General features: G+C 38.7%; 1 protein-coding gene across 1 annotated transcript; it reads left to right on the forward strand.

Moving 5' to 3' along the window:
- Positions 1-325: 325 nt before the first annotated feature.
- Positions 326-16,834, forward strand: LOC108674355 (chondroitin sulfate proteoglycan 4; the record flags this gene model as incomplete). The annotated part of the gene is given in 12 exon segments (XM_047885031.1): positions 326-471; positions 926-1,176; positions 4,270-4,353; positions 5,474-5,683; positions 6,913-7,080; positions 8,200-8,482; positions 8,797-9,597; positions 9,854-10,020; positions 10,858-12,793; positions 14,147-14,350; positions 15,425-15,565; positions 16,070-16,834. Coding segments are annotated over 12 exon segments (5,156 nt in total), but the record flags the coding sequence as incomplete, so codon positions are not given.
- Between the last annotated feature and the right edge of the window lie 502 nt (positions 16,835-17,336).

Raw genomic sequence — 17,336 nt, forward strand, 5'->3', positions numbered from 1 at the left:
TCTATAAACTATATTTTTTTTATATTTAGTCGTTAATTCATAATATATGATAAGGATTTTAATAATACATCAAATTTCTCTTCTTACAGTGCATCAGTAGAAACAATTAATTAATTCTAATTAATTGATTAATTAATTCTAATTAATTAAATAACTAATTCTAATTAATATTTTTATTAAATGTTAAAAGGTAATAAATTAAACAAAGAATCAAATTTTTCAAAGTAACAATTTATATAAATATGTAATGAAAATAACAGATGCATACATATATGATAATGTGATAAATTACAGAATAACAATCATTATTATTAAATAATTTTAGAAGAGTTATCCTCGTCGTGCAGGGTATCGCTGGGCGGGAGATTCCAGGAGCTGAATATCCAACAGGGTCTGTTGCTGGGCGGTCTGGGCGACTACAACAAACTCTTCCTGGGTCTGCTAGACCCCTACAGAGGCTGTCTTCAGCAGGTCTGTTGGTCTGTATATGTTGCTGTGCTGCTGGTCTATATGTTGCTGGGCTGCTGGTCTACATGGAAAACGGTTTAAATCTTGAAACACGGTATTTTTAATGAATATACGTTCATTCTATTAGAATCTGTGAAACATTATTCGTATTATGTTGTTTTAATTTTGAGTACACATGCTGAGTTTTTCAAATAGCGCATATTTTTATCTGTAATTGGTGCTGAACATTAATAAAAAATGTGAAGAAAAATGCCCCAGGTTCCGCGGCCTGTATTTAAGTAGCGGCCTAAATACACGTACCGGCGGATTTCTAATATTTATTAAGTGGGTTCAGCTTTGAAAATTTACCAGTGATTTACCGACGGAGTTATTCACTTTTTATATATTTATTACAATGATTTATGTATGTTATAATAATTATTATCTTATATAATTGTTCTCATAAATACGACCCAAGGTGTCGTACAATGGAGTGTCGGTGCTACAACGAGCGCGGGACCCCGCGTCTGGCAGCTCAGTGCACGCCGTGGAGTGGCGGTGTTCGGACGTGTTTGCTGCGACGCCCGACAGCGCCGTATCCTTCGTCGCCCCAAATTCCTTCGTCTCCTTCGTCAGGAACTTCCCAAGGAAGGGCGCCACCATCACCTTCCAAATGAAGACCCAAGGGCAGGACTGTGTGATTTTCTACGCCACAGGTCCACCTTCCAGGTAATTATTATGTTTTTAATAATTCTGTAGTTTTTTATTGTATTACTCTGCTAGCATTTTATGCATTTTTTATACCTACAGGAAATATTGAATACTATTACCATGGTTGCCTTTTCATTTACATATGTTGTGTTTATTATTCATATGTGAGATATAGATTGATATTATTAATAACTCATGTTAAAAATGACAATTATTTCGCATATATTATTCATTGCATATGACATATTCCTCATAGATTATATTTTATAATGATCGAGATCAATAAACGAAGATTTCAGAGATAATTAAATATTAGGAGTAAAATCCGAAGACTTCTTCATAATTATCACAGACATTTTAATCAAAAAATGTGTATGGCGTATATATACATTCTTTGAGCAGTAGTATCAATTCACAGGCTATAGATTATTATTATATGTGCGATGTATTTGTTAATTAAGTGCAGTATAATTTAATTATTTGTCTCAGCATTGCATAGAAATTATTAGCTTGATAATTTATGATTAAAGTTACGTAAATATGTGGTGCAGGCTGAATGCCTAGTCTTAATCTAGGCTGGAAGAATGGGAGGCTAAAATGGCAAAAAGGCGAGAAACAGAATAAGGAAAAATGGCCAAGAAGGCATAAACGGCAAATGGGCAAGAAAGGCCAAGAAGCAAAAATGGCAACAGATTAAAAAAATAGAAAAAGCAAAAATGGCCAAAATGCAGACATGATAAAAGAGCATAAAATGGCCATGAAGGCAAGAATTGACTATAGGGCAAAAATGGCTAATAATAGAAAAAGCCGAAATGGCAAAAAGCCACAAAAGCCAAAAATAGCCAAAATGGGCTTAATTCTTTGGCTTTTTCTTTGATAATAATAGTTACTGAGAAGAGTGTGATATCATGCTGAAGAAAGTGTAATGTCATGCTGTGGAAAGTGTGATGTCATGCTGAAGAAAGTGTGATGTCATGCTGTGGAAAGTGTGATGTCATGCTGAAGAAAGTGTGATGTCATGCTGAAGAAAGTGTAATGTCATGCTGTGGAAAGTGTGATGTCATGCTGAAGAAAGTGTGATGTCATGCTGAAGAAAGTGTAATGTCATGCTGTGGAAAGTGTGATGCCATGCTGTGGAAAGTGTAATACCATGCTGTGGAAAGTGTGATGTCATGCTGTGGAAAGTGTGATGTCATGCTGTGGAAAGTGTAATACCATGCTGTGGAAAGTGTAATACCATGCTGTGGAAAGTGTGATGTCATGCTGTGGAAAGTGTAATACCATGCTGTGGAAAGTGTAATATCATGCTGTGGAAAGTGTGATGTCATGCTGTGGAAAGTGTGATGCCATGCTGAAGAAAGTTTAATGTCATGCTGAAGAAAGTGTGATGTCATGCTGAAGAAAATGTGGTGCCATTGAAAAGAAAGTGTAGTGCCTTTCTAACGAAAGTGTGATGCCTTTCTAAGGAAAGTGTGGTGCCTTTCAAAAGAAAGTGTGATGCCTTTCAAAAGAAAGTGTGATGCCTTTCTAAAGAAAGTGTGATGCCTTTCAAAAGAAAGTGTGGTGCCTTTCTAAAGAAAGTGTGATGCCTTTCTAAAGAAAGTGTGATGACGAGCGAGCCAATCTCTAGAAAGGAAAATGCGTCGCGCAATCATGTCGCCTCGTCACGCGCAGACCATCGCAGGGACGACGGAAAATCCTGCGTCGTCCTGACGAGCGTCCCGCACGAACTTCTTAAATGTGATGAGAAAATAAACGGTGTTGACGCTTAATTATATTTGGGTTATTTCGAGTGAAATACGGTAATAATTTAATGACTAGATAGTGATAATTCACCCTCACTGATAACACAGATAATTTAATTACTAGAACTAGAATGACTAGACTGATCAGTTGTTCAACTCGGCAGTATAGTAATGACTAAATAATTTTAGATTATCATGGGGTGAAACTCGACACTGATGAATTATTATAAAAAATTAATTGCAATTTAAGGTTATTTTCTTTTCAAATAAATATTCTAAGAAGCTTCAGTCAACCTGTACTCTGAGTCACTCTTGATCCTTTGGATATCTTCATTTTAGTTGCATTTAGCATCTAACCGTGTAACTTCAACTCCTTAACTCAAAATAATTACAAAAGTGCTCAAATTTAAAAAAAATCAATTGCAAACGTTCTCAATCCCACTAATATGGTGAAATTTAGAGTAAAAAAAAGTTGGCATTTAAAATTCTAGGCATGTTGCGATTTTCGAACCCAAAGATGACCGCGTTTACATACTGCGTTGCAAGCTTACCTTAAAGCAACCAAAACACGCCTTTCAAATAATTTATTATTAATGTGCTCTTATTTCTAATTAATAAGGTGATCATCAGTTATGAGCTTGCATTGTAATGTCGCCATAACTCAATACTGAGAGCAATGATCGGTCGTCACCGTGTATATTTTCCACCCTCTTCTTATTTCTCCACTCGTTCTCCGTCCAGCAAGACTGCACGTTTTATTCTAATTTTTTATTATTAAATCTGCGATTGAACTAGGTAAATGAAGGCAAGAATGATCAAAATGGCTTAGGGCCAAAATGGCAGACCCAACTGCAAATGCCATACAATGGTATGCCATTGTGGCATAATAATTCAAGATATCGTACATAAATATGTTTCATAAATAGAATAATATATGGAATATAAAATACAACAGATATAATGTTGCCTCGCATCTAACGTGATTAAAAGCTCTAAATTTGTGAAAACAATTTACAACAATGTTATACATAGCATTAGATATGCACTTATAAAACATTTTATATGTATATCATGCCTAATATTTATTTATTGCATTTATTATACATTATAATTGTTAGAGATGACATTATATACATGTAAGTTACGCATTAAATGTTACAATGTATAGTATTCTATATGTAATTTAATATACAACAAATACAATGTATAACCATCCCCCATATGAGCAGTTCAGATGTTATGGATGTATTATATATTATGTTTGTTAAATATAATAAGAAATAAGTTACACATTATATATGTAACATACAATAAGTAATATTGTATACAAGAATACAATATATATAACAAACCCCCCCCCCCCCAGGTCAGACCTTGTAGCCCTGGAGCTCAGCAGCGGCTGCCTCCGCCTCACCCTGGACCTTGGAGACGGCGCCGTGGTGCTGAACAGGTGAGGCGTGGGGGGGGGACGGCGCCATGGTGCTGAACAGGTGAGGCGTGTGTGTGGGGGACGGCGCCATGGTGCTCACTCTTCGTCTGACCCACTCATCGTCTGACCCACTCTTTGCCTGACCCACTATTCACCTGACCCACTCTTCGCCTGACCCACTCATCGTCCCACCCACTATTCGCCTGACCCACTCTTCGTCTGACCCACTCTTCGTCTGACCCACTCTTCGTCTGACCCACTATTCACCTGACCCACTCTTCGCCTGACCCACTCATCGTCTGACCCACTATTCGCCTGACCCACTCTTCGTCTGACCCACTCTTCGTCTGACCCACTATTCGCCTGACCCACTCTCCGCCTGACCCACTCTTCGCCTGACCCACTATTCGCCTGACCCACTCTTCGTCTGAGCCACTCTTCGTCTGATCCATTTTTATTCTGACCCATTTTTAGTGACCCAGTTTTTTCTGACCCGCTATTTTCTGACCCACTCTTTTCTGACCCATTTTTTCTGACCCACTTTTTTCTCACCCACTTTTTTCTGACCCATTTTTTTCTGACTCACTTTTTTCTGACCTACTTTTATTCTGACCTTCTTTAATCCTGACCCACTTTTATCATGACCCACTTTTATCATGACCCACTTTTATTCTGACCCACTTTTATTCTGACCCACTTTTATTTTGGCCCACTTTTAGTCTGACCAATTTTATTCTGACCCACTTTTATCATGACCCACTTTTATTCTGACCCACTTTTATCATGACCCACTTTTATCATGACCCACTTTTATCATGACCCACTTTTATTCTCACCCACTTTTATTCTCACCCACTTTTATTCTCACCCACTTTTATTTGACCCACTTTTATTCTGACCCACTTTTCTTCTGACCCTCTTTTAACCTGACCCACTTTTAATCTGACCCACTTTTATTCTGACCCACTTTTATTCTGACCCACTTTCATTCTGACCCACTTTTATTCTGACTCACTTTTATCCTGACCCACTTTTATCATGACCCACTTTTATCATGACCCATTTATATTCTGACCCACATTTTATTCTGACCCCTTTTTATCATGACCCACTTTTATTCTGACCCACTTCTCGGCCACAGCTCGCTGCGGGTCTCGCCAGGCTCGTGGCACGCCGTCTCGGCCCTCGTCTCGCCCTCGTCTCTCGCCCTCGTGCTGGACGAGCAGCGCGAGACTCGCCCGTCGCCCACGGGCGCCAACAAGTACGTGGACGTGACGGGCGACCTGCACGTGGGCGGTGTCGCCCCTGGGCGACGGGCGAGGGCGACACGCCAGGGAATCAGCGTTAACAGGTGACATGAATTTAAATTATTTATTAATTAGGCTTTAATTGAATGGCAGACGGGAACATGTAAATTTGGTTAAAAATAAATACCTATACCTTTAATTTAATATTAAAAGCAAATGATTATCATCAAACTTAATTAACGAATTTAAATAATCAATTGTTCCAGTTTCAATAAAATAATGGAAGAAAGAGAGAATGCATTTAATAAATAAAGTTTTAAACTAAATTTTTAGGATTTTCTATATTTTTCCCTTATATCCTGACATATTATTATATAATATTATATAAATATACAATATAATAATATAAATTGATATATATTGCATATCGATACATAATATATAGAATAATATTATATCAATATCATGACATGTTGTTAGTATTGGCGCAAAAAAATTATTACTTAATTCACACAATATCGAGTTATTATATAAATAACATTGTAAAATGGCCATGCAGACGATGATACTGCAATGATTTATTACCCTACTGAAAATATTGAAGGTCATAGCGGTCAATGTGATAATGATAACATAAAAAATTGAATGCGAAATGATCAATTTCACAATGCGATGGCGGCGATCACGCACTCCTGACAATGTATGTAGCCGCCATTTTCCATTTCTCTGGAATTTGCAGATGTAGAATTAGTCTACTATGTAGACGTAGTTCATTTCTGATGCGCCAGAGCATTCAGTGTTAGACGCTAGATGCCTGTATAGTACCCGAGCAACCAAGCTATTCGGTCAGTTAAATTTGTTGCTTATTTGAATTATTTATGATACCGTTTCATGTATATTGATTTGTCTTGGTTCATACATTGTCATTTATTGTACATATCATGAATCATTCTTTGTATATTTGTCTTATGTATTTTCTTGTAATTTTCTTTCTAGAAACCGAACTTCATGGAATACTCGTTTTTTACCCTGCCATGATGGCGCGTCTTATAATAGTTCAGCAAACGTTCCCAAAGGGCTAGCCAACAAGAAAGTTATTTACAAAATAATACCGTAGAAATAACCAGAATTTATATACATAGTAGAAAGGCACATAACGTATCATGAATAACATATCATTTTCATGTTTTTAATTCATAATAATAATACTGATAAAAATAGTAATAATAGAAGGCAAAAATACTAATAATGCTTCAATAATATCAATGACAATATAACAACAATATAATATTAACATATTATTATAGCTATGAATCCGTTTGGGTGTTGCCAGCCTGGTGGGGTGCGTGCGGGGGGTGCAGCTGGAGGGGGTGACGCTGGGGCTGCACAACGCTGCCGTGTCAGCGAGCGTGGCCGTGGGCTGCTCCATGTCCGCCCCCTGCACCGCCCACCCCTGCATCCCTGGGGCAGCCTGTCTACAGACCGGCCTGCATTCATACAAGTGTGTATATCTGTGGGAAAATGATGCCGATACAACGTTTATCACGCGCTGAATTTGTTAAGGCAACGTTTGATCCACGAAAATTACGTCGAAACAACGATTGAACCAGGAAAATGACGTCGAAACAACGTTTGAACTAGGAAAATGACGTCGAAACAACGTTTATCACGCGTTGAATTTGTTAATACAATGTTTGATCCAGGAAAATTTCATCGAAACAACGTTTATCACGCCCTGTATTTGTTAAGATAACGCTTAATTCAGGCTAATGACGTCAAAGCATCGCTGATCGCGAGTTGAGTTTGTTGGAAAATGGTGCGATTAACTCCGCTTATAATATTTAAATTATAACATTCACTCCGCTTATAATATTTAAATTATAACATTCACTCCGCTTATAATACACCGCTTGTAAGGCACACAACATAGCACGGTTAACTTCGCCTATAGGGCACATAACATAGCACGGTTATGCGACTTCTTGATAAGTGTTAAGCAAAGTTAAACTGTGATTGTTTAGCTACCTATACAAATGATATGCACTAATATTTTCTCATTGCTAAGCTCAACGAATGATGTGCACTAAAAGTATTCACGAATGATATGCGCTATGCGCTACTGATATGTACGAATGATGTGCACTAAAAGTATTCACACTGTGTCGTGGTCTGCGTCGTGGTCTGCGTCGTGGTCTGCGTCGTGGTCTGTGTCGTGGTCTGCGTCGTGGTCTGCGTCGTGGTCTGCGTCGTGGTCTGCGTCGTGGTCTGTGTCATAGTCTACGTTTTTGTCTATGTCGTGGTCTGTGGCTCTGTCTGCTGCTCGGCGCTGTCTTCGTTGTGGTCTGCGGCAGGAGTAGACCATTAAACTAAAAAAAACGAATGAATCTTGGCTGTATTCGTAAAAAATCTTTGTTTTTCCTACTTAGAATTTTATACTTTGGAAAATAAATTCGTGATATTGTCCAAATAGTGACACACTTTCTATATGTGTTACTTATGCTCCCTTTTGTCGGACAAAACTGGGCCAATAATATCCTCACAAGAGCAATAAGTGTAACGCTATCTGGACGAAGTCACTTATTTCTCTGCGTGTATAAAAGATTCAACATTTCATCAACAGCTATTGCAGCTATTTGTTTTTTTTTTCTCACTCGGAAAAATTGCAAAATTTTGTCCAAATAACGATGCACTTCTTACCCTTTATGGGTCATATTGACCCAGCTTTGCCCGGCAAAAGGACGTATCGTATAACACATGCAGAATTTTTGTCAATATTTGGACAATATTACTCAATTATTTGTCTCGTATGGCAGGTAATGAAGCTGAACCCGGTGATGGTGGACGAGGGTAAGGAGGTCATCATTTCGCTGCACCATCTCATGATCACCTTGGATTACTCGAAGGTAATATCTAATTGATAATATTCAATGAAATATTTATTATGTTCATTGTAGTTCTTGTCAACTTGTATCACTTCCGCCTAAGTCTTGCAGGGCATATTCACTCAGAGAAATTAGTGTTTTTATACAGACTGCTATATTCAGTGACAAAATATGTTTCAGATATAAAATATGTAATATCATCTATAATATATCATGCAGTTATGTTATCATACCGTGATTTGCAATTTTATTCAAGACGCACAATAATTGTGACTTTCCATTTTTTCTTACTGAATTTTTTTCCATTTTCTTAGCATCCTGATTTTTATTTCCAGTTCGGCATCCGGAAGAGCGGAATCATTTTTCACGTGACCCGTCAGCCTCCGCACGGCACGATCCTCCTCAGACCGTCCGACCGCAATGACACGTCCCGGGACACTGACTATCCAAACCCGGCGCAGGCGAGCGCGCGCAGCAAGCGTGACGTCATCATGAACATTGATGACGTCATAGTGCCCCCTGATGACGTCATGCACCATTACGATGTGATGATGCCTTCTATTGACGTTATGGAGCTTTTTGATGACGTCATGCGCCATGATGACGTTGCGATGGCTCTCAATGACGTCAGAAGGTCCCTTGTTGACCGACCTTTTCATGACGCCATGGGACCTTTTGATGACGTCATGGGACCGGTTGATGACGTCATGGAGCCCCTTGATGACATCATGATGCCCGTTAATGACGTCATGATGACCTTTGATGACGTAAACATGTCCTCCCATGACGCGGCCGTTGCTTCACGTGACATTATGCATTCTTATGTATCTCCTATAACAAAAATCAACTACGTACCGAACCATGAAATATTTCACGAATCTTTGCCTCACGACGTCGTGCAAAACACGCACAAAAACCCACGCACGCGCGATAATTTCGTACGCCACGACCGCGTCACGCGTTCACGGAGGAAGGCGCCGGGCGTTCACGACACGCTCGTATCGTTCACGCTGCACGACGTAGAGCGTTCTAGCGTGCGTTACCAGCATGACGGTACGGAGACGCAGCGTGACTCGGCACTTCTGCAGCTGCAGCTCATCACGCAGCCTGGATACTTGCTGCCGGCCTATCTGCAGGTCAGCTGCAGGATTAGCATGAGTACACACTTATTTTTATGAGTGACTTGTGATAATTACCAATGATACGTGATAATAGCCTGTGTTCACATGGAGAGAAATTATGGCATACTTTGTCCAAACAACGTAGCACTTTTTTCCTTGTGTGGGTCATCCTAACCCAGTTTGCCCCAGCCATAGAGCATATGAGTGCCACGAGCGATGTAAGAAGTGTCACTATTTGGACAACATGACCCACTTATTTTCCTGAGTGCAGCTGCGCCACGAACTCGTGTTGCCGGTTGCCATCTCGCCCGTCAACGACGCCCCGTCACTGGAGTTGCCAGAGGGGCCGACAGTGAGGGGCGTGAGGGGTGCCACTCTGCCCCTCACCACGGCACTCATCACAGCCCGCGACCCCGACACTCCTGACTCACATTTGATGTGAGTTACTCACTCATCATACGGAATTGTGGGTCAAAAACTCATCATGCTCACTAGTGGGTCATGAACTCACTCATCATACTCACTAGTGGGTCATGAACTCACTCATCATACTCACTAGTGGGTCATGAACTCACTCATCATACTCACTAGTGGGTCATGAAGACACTCATCATACTCACTAGTGGGTCATGGAGACACTCATCATACTCACTAGTGGGTCATGAAGACACTCATCATACTCACTAGTGGGTCATAAACACACTCATGCTGACAAGTGGGTCACAAACTTATTTGCAGTCCCAATAATATATAAGTCACAATTAAGCTCATTCGTCAGACATACTCACCCGTGAGTTAAGAACTCACGCGTCTGATATACGTACTTACTTGCTTGTGGGGCACAAATTTATTTTTTATTCATAATACTCTGAAAATCTTGGACATAGTCTGATATATATTCATTCCGGAGTCATGCCTATACTTACCAATAAAATTCGTTTAGTAAATTCAAGCCCAATTTTCTTCCCGAGTGCTTGTGATGGGCTGATACCGAAAATTTGCCTCGCCATTATTATTATTTTTTTAATTTCTACATTATCCTCATGAACATCCTCAGCCTTGGACACTTAATTAAACTCATAAATCACTTTCCAATTTCTACATTAAAATGTTCCCACCCACTTAGTCATTCCGCCAAACACCATTTTTTTAATTTTGTCCAGGAATGTCATAAATGAACACCGGATTTTTAGATTATTATCATAGAATTTAGACAATTTAGGATATTAAAAAAATCTTTTCGAATTAAAGCAATGATTTTTTTTTTGATCACAGGATAACAGTTCTCGGCCACAAAGGAGGGTACATATCAAGCAAAAACGTACCTGCAGGCCAGCAAGTAACGTCCTTCACTCAAGAGGATCTCGTCGATGGCAAAATATTTTACGTCAGTACTACGTCTGAAGACTCAAGACTTCTGTTCAAGGCCAGTGACGGTGAAAGTTCCAGTGTCCCTGTGGTCTTACGAATATCGACTTACGAACTGCAAGTGTACCTAGTGAACAATACGGGCATCAAGATCGTACATGGTTCTTCGACGGTTATAATGCCTACGAATTTGTCGTGTTCATCGAACAGCGAAGGCCAGAATATTTCTTTGCTATACCTAATCACGAGGAAACCGAAATTTGGAACTTTGCAGGTCCAAGACAGCGAAGGGAAATGGAATGACGTTTTGCAATTCAGTGAAGAAGAAATACTGGGTCACAAAGTCCGTTACACGCACCAGAAAGACAAACCGAAGCTTGACGGGTTTCATTTCAAAATTTCAGCTGTCGGAAAATCTTTTCCCGAAGAGTACCTCTTCGCCATTTCCTTTATCAGCGTCAGCGTTGAGGTGGTCAGGAATGCAGAACTCGTCATGACGGCCATAATGGAAAGTTTTATTTCTGAAGGATATTTATACGCTGTTACTCACCCTAAACCTAGTCCCCGTTCAGAGATTGTTTATACAATTGTAACTCTACCAAAGTTTGGAGGCATTTATTTAAGCACGGGGGATCTCATATATCAAAGGAGGCTATCAACCAACACTAACTTCACCCAAGATGACGTAACCAAAGGACGTTTAAAGTACAAGCTGAATTACGTAACATATTCGGATTTCTATGATTCATTTCTTTTCAGAGTTGCGAGCAATCTGCATGAAAGTAGGGAAGAGGTCTTCAAAATCTCGTACAAAGCGCCCCCTTTTGATGGCGTGGTGACTCAGCAGTCTCTGGTATTGAGGGAGGGCTCTTACAAAGCAATTAATGGTAGCAATATCCGCGTTACTGGTCCTAGCTTCAAACGGGTAATATATAGCGTTATTAAATCTCCAGAACACGGCCTTCTTTATGTTGCTGAACGCAACACCCGGAGTATTGTACGTCATAATGCAACGTTTTTCTCTGGTGAGGAAATAGACTCGAACGCCCTTTTCTACCAGCACGACGACTCGGAGAACTTCCGCGATAACCTACAATTCATCGCCATATCGGAAGACGCTAGGCCAAACTTCCAGATTGTAGGCTCTTTGAAAATTGAAGTTATTCCTCAAAACGATAATGCACCAGTCAGCTTAGTAAAAAAAGTCCTGAACGTGGTCGAGGAGAATTCCAGAACTATTACGCCGGACGATGTTCAGTACTTTGATCTTGACCTGGCGACTTCCCCCATGCAAATCCAGTTCACGAACATTAATGTAGATAGCGGTTACTTCTTCAACATCAACGCTGCATCGACGCCCATAGAACGGTTTAGTCAACAAGATATCAACGATCATGTAGTTAGGTTCCAGCACAAATCCAAACCGTACTCCAATGCCAGGTTCACCGTAACCGACGGACTGCTATCTTCAGACGACGAACTAGAAATCGTCGCGGCTGAACCATACCTTGAAATTGTTAACAATTCCGGCATCATCGTTGCCCGGGGTAGTCAAACGCTCATCACATCTTGGAACTTGAGCGCCATAACAAACTTGGACACTTGGTTACACAAACTTGTGTACACCGTGGTTGATGGACCTAAGTACGGCGTATTGAAACTACACACCAACGACCAAGTGCGGGCGGTTGACAGACATGGTGGTAGTTTGACGTTCACTGCAGACGATCTGAGGTTGGGACGTTTGTTCTACCGACACGATGGTTCTGCTCCGGAAAAAGATGCATTCAAGTTCACGGTGGAAGTTCTGCACATCAGCACGGGAGGAGTTTTGGATATCAACGTGAGTCCGAATTTGATTGGTAGCACATTTGTTTTGCTACTGCAAATATTGATGTTGTAAGTACTAGTTATTTGCCGTAGTAAAATCAAATTTATTTTCAAAATCGATAGTTTGTGTTTCTCAAGGGTACTTCAACTTTTCTATGCTCTGGATTTTTCATTTTAGACACGATGCAAGCAATAATTTCAACGAACATCTTTTAGAGTCATTAACAGTGCTGACAAAATAAAGTCAAAATTTGTTCTCCTAATAAGTGAAATTGCATAATTTTTTGTTTAGTGACTTTTGATGTCTATGTTATGTTCATTTAATGCTCCTTATCATCATTTTCATTCAAGATACCTACCACCAACTCAGCAGGGTGGAATTTGGTATAGGTAATAAGTGAACAGTTGAACAAATTACACTGCGCCATTGGTTCTCAAATTGGACAATTCACTCAGGAAAATGAATAAGTCATAATATCCAAATATTTACACACTTTCTGCACGAAGCACTTTATAATAAGCATTTCTACCGTGCCATACTGGGTCAGAATGTACAACAAAAGGGCAAAAATGCATCGCAACTCAGACAAAGTCTCGTTAATTTCCTTGAGTCATCTTTATAACTTGCATAATATTCTTAGATCCAGTAAGTAATTGAATATATAATGAACATATAATGAATATATAAACCAGAATTACCAGAATCCTCCATGCCAGCTGGATGTAACTCGCATCCATCTCTCATTTTGTCCAAGAAATTATTTTTATTACCTGGATACAAATATCAATAAGATTGCCGTTGCCCATACGTTGCATTCAAATCCATATAGATAATTTCCAATAAACCATAGCCATTTTATTAAATTGAGAATGGAAACGAATCAATAGTTATTATGTCATCGATAATTACTGTTATTGATAAAAAATGAAGGTACTATTAATAATCACTATTTTCAAGTTGGTCCGATTGTAATGTTATCAATAATGTTAAAAATTAGGGCAATAATAATAAGTAATCAGAATTTCATCCATTTCTTTTAAAGCTATAATTTTATTAAAACTGTTTATAATGAAAGTAATACCTATTAATAAACATAATTACTAGGTTATCTGATAACAACGTTATTAATGTTAATAATGAAGGTAATATTAATAATTACTTTTGTAAGGTTTATCTTAAGATTACATTGTTAATAATGTTAATTATAAGGAAGTATTACTAACAGGTCTTTAATTGGTACTGTGGACTGGTACTTGTGTTAATATCGTAGGTTATATTAATAATTGCTATATCCTATTTTTTATTATAATTATATTAATAATGTTATAAAAGAAGATATATAATATTAATAATCCAACTTATCAGGTATTTCCTACTTCGTACTGGGAACCATTCCATTACCACGCCTCTGTCAGCCTCTCTGTCGAGGAGCTGTCAAAAGCTACCCTGTCTCCCGTCCATCTGTCCCTCCATCACCCGTCTGTCCCTGCCCGTCACGTCCGTTATACCGTCACCCACCCACCCGTCAACGGGGTGCTTACCGTCACTCGTGCAGGAAAGATGAGCAAGGTGAGATCACTAACTAAATAACATTTAACATCTTAGAATAATTAAAACATTTATTGTTAATGCATTCAACATTAGTACATTTGATATTAATTCATTTGATATTAAATCATTCAACATTAATTCATTTAACATCATTACAGTCAACATTAATACATTTAATATTAGTGATTCAGCATGAATACATTCAACATTGATATATCTTCACTAAGAAATTTCGAGTACCACGTTTCCAGTTTACACTATAATTTATTTAATTTATAGTAACAGTGAGTACAATGTACTGAAGCAAAGTGAAAGTGAGGACAAATGTCCTGTAATTTTGAAGAAAATAAAGTACTTTATACGTTAAGCTGTTCTTACATCGTATGAAAATTGATCTATTAGAGATGCTACATTATTTTAAAATAAAAACATGAATTAATTGTGAACTTAATGAGACTCTTCGGTTAAAAGAGAAAAATTAGTTGGAATGGTACGCTGTTATTCCATGAGCTACAAAAAAGTCTTAGGATTACACTAATTACGAACGTTACTCAAAATGCTCTGCGATATAACACAAGTACTTGTTAATTACCGTAATAAACCGTATTCTTTACTATAATAAATATTTAAAATAGCACAACAACCGAATAAATTTGTTTTAACAAAACTTCTGTTGAAATCAAAAAGAGAAAAACACTTTTCATCTAATCAAACAGTTGGAGAACTGCAACAATGCTCCATTATATGCAGGATATTGTCTATGCTGTCGTGCACCCAGAGGAATTTGTCGCGTTGTTCAAATAACGATGCACAAATAGGCCTTGTATGGGGTCACCCTGACTCAGATTGGCCCGGTAAAAGGGCACTTTAGTGCCAAATTGGAAGGTAATTTTCAAAACAGGAATTTCAAAGTGGCATTTCCACTCTCTGCTCGTGCTGTGGATGAAAAAGTGTGATTTGGACAACATGTCCCATTAATTTTTCCCAAATACGGAAGATACATCAACCGTTGACGTAAAGAAGACGCTTATAAATTTGTCAATACAGCGACGTTTATCCCAACATCACACTAATTGTTCTGAGTGTGATCAGGCCATATGGTTCACGGCAGAGGAGGTGCGACGCGGCGTCGTTGAGTACAGCGCGACGCGCCGCAACGTAACACGTGACGTCATCAGTTACGTCGTCAGTAACGGCGTCACTGCGTCACCGCAACTCCACTGTAACATTCAGGTGCTGAGGCGTTATTAAGCTAATTTTTAATATTGTAAATATATATTATAGTATATTATATTATATGATATTATATTATATTATATTATATTATATTATATTATATTATATTATGTGTAATTGCAATAGTCTTGAGCTGCTTTTAATAATTTGTTCTTTGTTTACTAAAAGTATAAAAATTTTCTTCGCTGAAAAATGCAAACAAATTCAAAAGAATTTGATATAAATATGTGTTTAAATAAATAATCATCCTGCCTTTCATGATTATCTTAAATATGATCATAAAGCTTAAAGGGCTTAGGCCCCCTAGTCAAAAAGCCTTGCATCGTGCTCTTCATGAATCATGACTACGTATTATTCATCAACATTATGAATATTTCTAATAGCTGTACGTATTCATTTTATTTCTTGTTCTGACCAACACAGATCACTGAATGTATTGATTCAATTACTACTTTACTAAGTACTAATTTAATTACTAATTAGTTATTCTAATCCACACAGATCACCCGGCGCCGGCCGATGGTCGCAGGCGGGACCTTCAGCGTGCGGGAAGGCCACACGCGCCCTGTACCGCAGTCTGTCCTGCGAAAACTCACGAGTTTGCCCGTAGAGTTTTCTCAAGATAAAATCTCTTTCATAGAAAACCATCCAGCCTCGAAGTTTGATGGGAGACCGCAATATTCCTCTTCCAAAAATAATTCAATAGTCAACCCTGCCACACCGGATACTTCATTGGGAGTTAATACGTTGAATTCAACGCCAAGATTCGACGTTACAACGATTGATTCTACTTCCGGTTTTGACGTTCCAATAAACGAAGCAAAGTTTCACAGCCCAAATGTAGGAAAACTTCTGCCATTCTTCAGCGAAGAAGCACTGCATTATGAAGGAAATTCAATTCTTTTCAACCCGGACTTTGAACAGACTTCGCGGTACGACAGCGATTCAGTATTAGGTTTCAACGACAGAAACATTATGGCGAAAATTTCAGATAATCGAGCAATGCATATTGAAGATACTGACAACGACGTAAATAATCGGTATTACAGAAATTCCACTGAAATTCCGAGCGACAGCCTATGGACAAATATTCTTGTACGTAACGAGCCCAATGACCTGAACTCATCAAGTTTGCAAAAATGGAAATTCTTCGAGAAGTTTGAAGTGGTGAAACCCCCTAAAGAGGGAAAGTTGAAACTTGATTCTCGACCTCAACTTGCCGTTTCAACTCTAACTCGAGCTGAACTTGAACACGGGGAGCTTCTGGTAAGTAAGCAATATTTTAATAGCAATAATTAACTTATTAAAGCAATAGTAAATAAGCAAGCAATAGCAATATTTTAATTCACTATCATTGTTGATCATCATGGATCAATATTCATGACTCCCTTCTACGGTTCACTATCATCATTCCCGTTTCACGGGTAACTATCATTGTTCACTATAATGGTTCACTATCATGGTTCACTATCACGTTCCATAATCATTGTTCACTATCATGGTTCACAATAATGGTCCACGATCATAGTTCACTATCACGGTTCACTATGATGGTTCACAATAATGGTTCACCATCATGGTACTCTATCACGGTTCACTATCATGGTGCACTATCACGGTTCACTATCATGGTACACTATAACGGTTCACTATCACGGTTCACTCTCATGGTACACTATCACGGTTCACTATCACGGTACACTATCACGGTTCACTATCACGGTTCACTATCACGGTACACTATAACGGTTCACTATCACGGTTCACT

Source organism: Hyalella azteca, unplaced genomic scaffold (genome assembly GCF_000764305.2).
Source record: "Hyalella azteca isolate HAZT.00-mixed unplaced genomic scaffold, Hazt_2.0.2 contig16730, whole genome shotgun sequence".
In the NCBI taxonomy this organism is placed as follows: Eukaryota; Metazoa; Arthropoda; class Malacostraca; order Amphipoda; family Hyalellidae; genus Hyalella; species Hyalella azteca.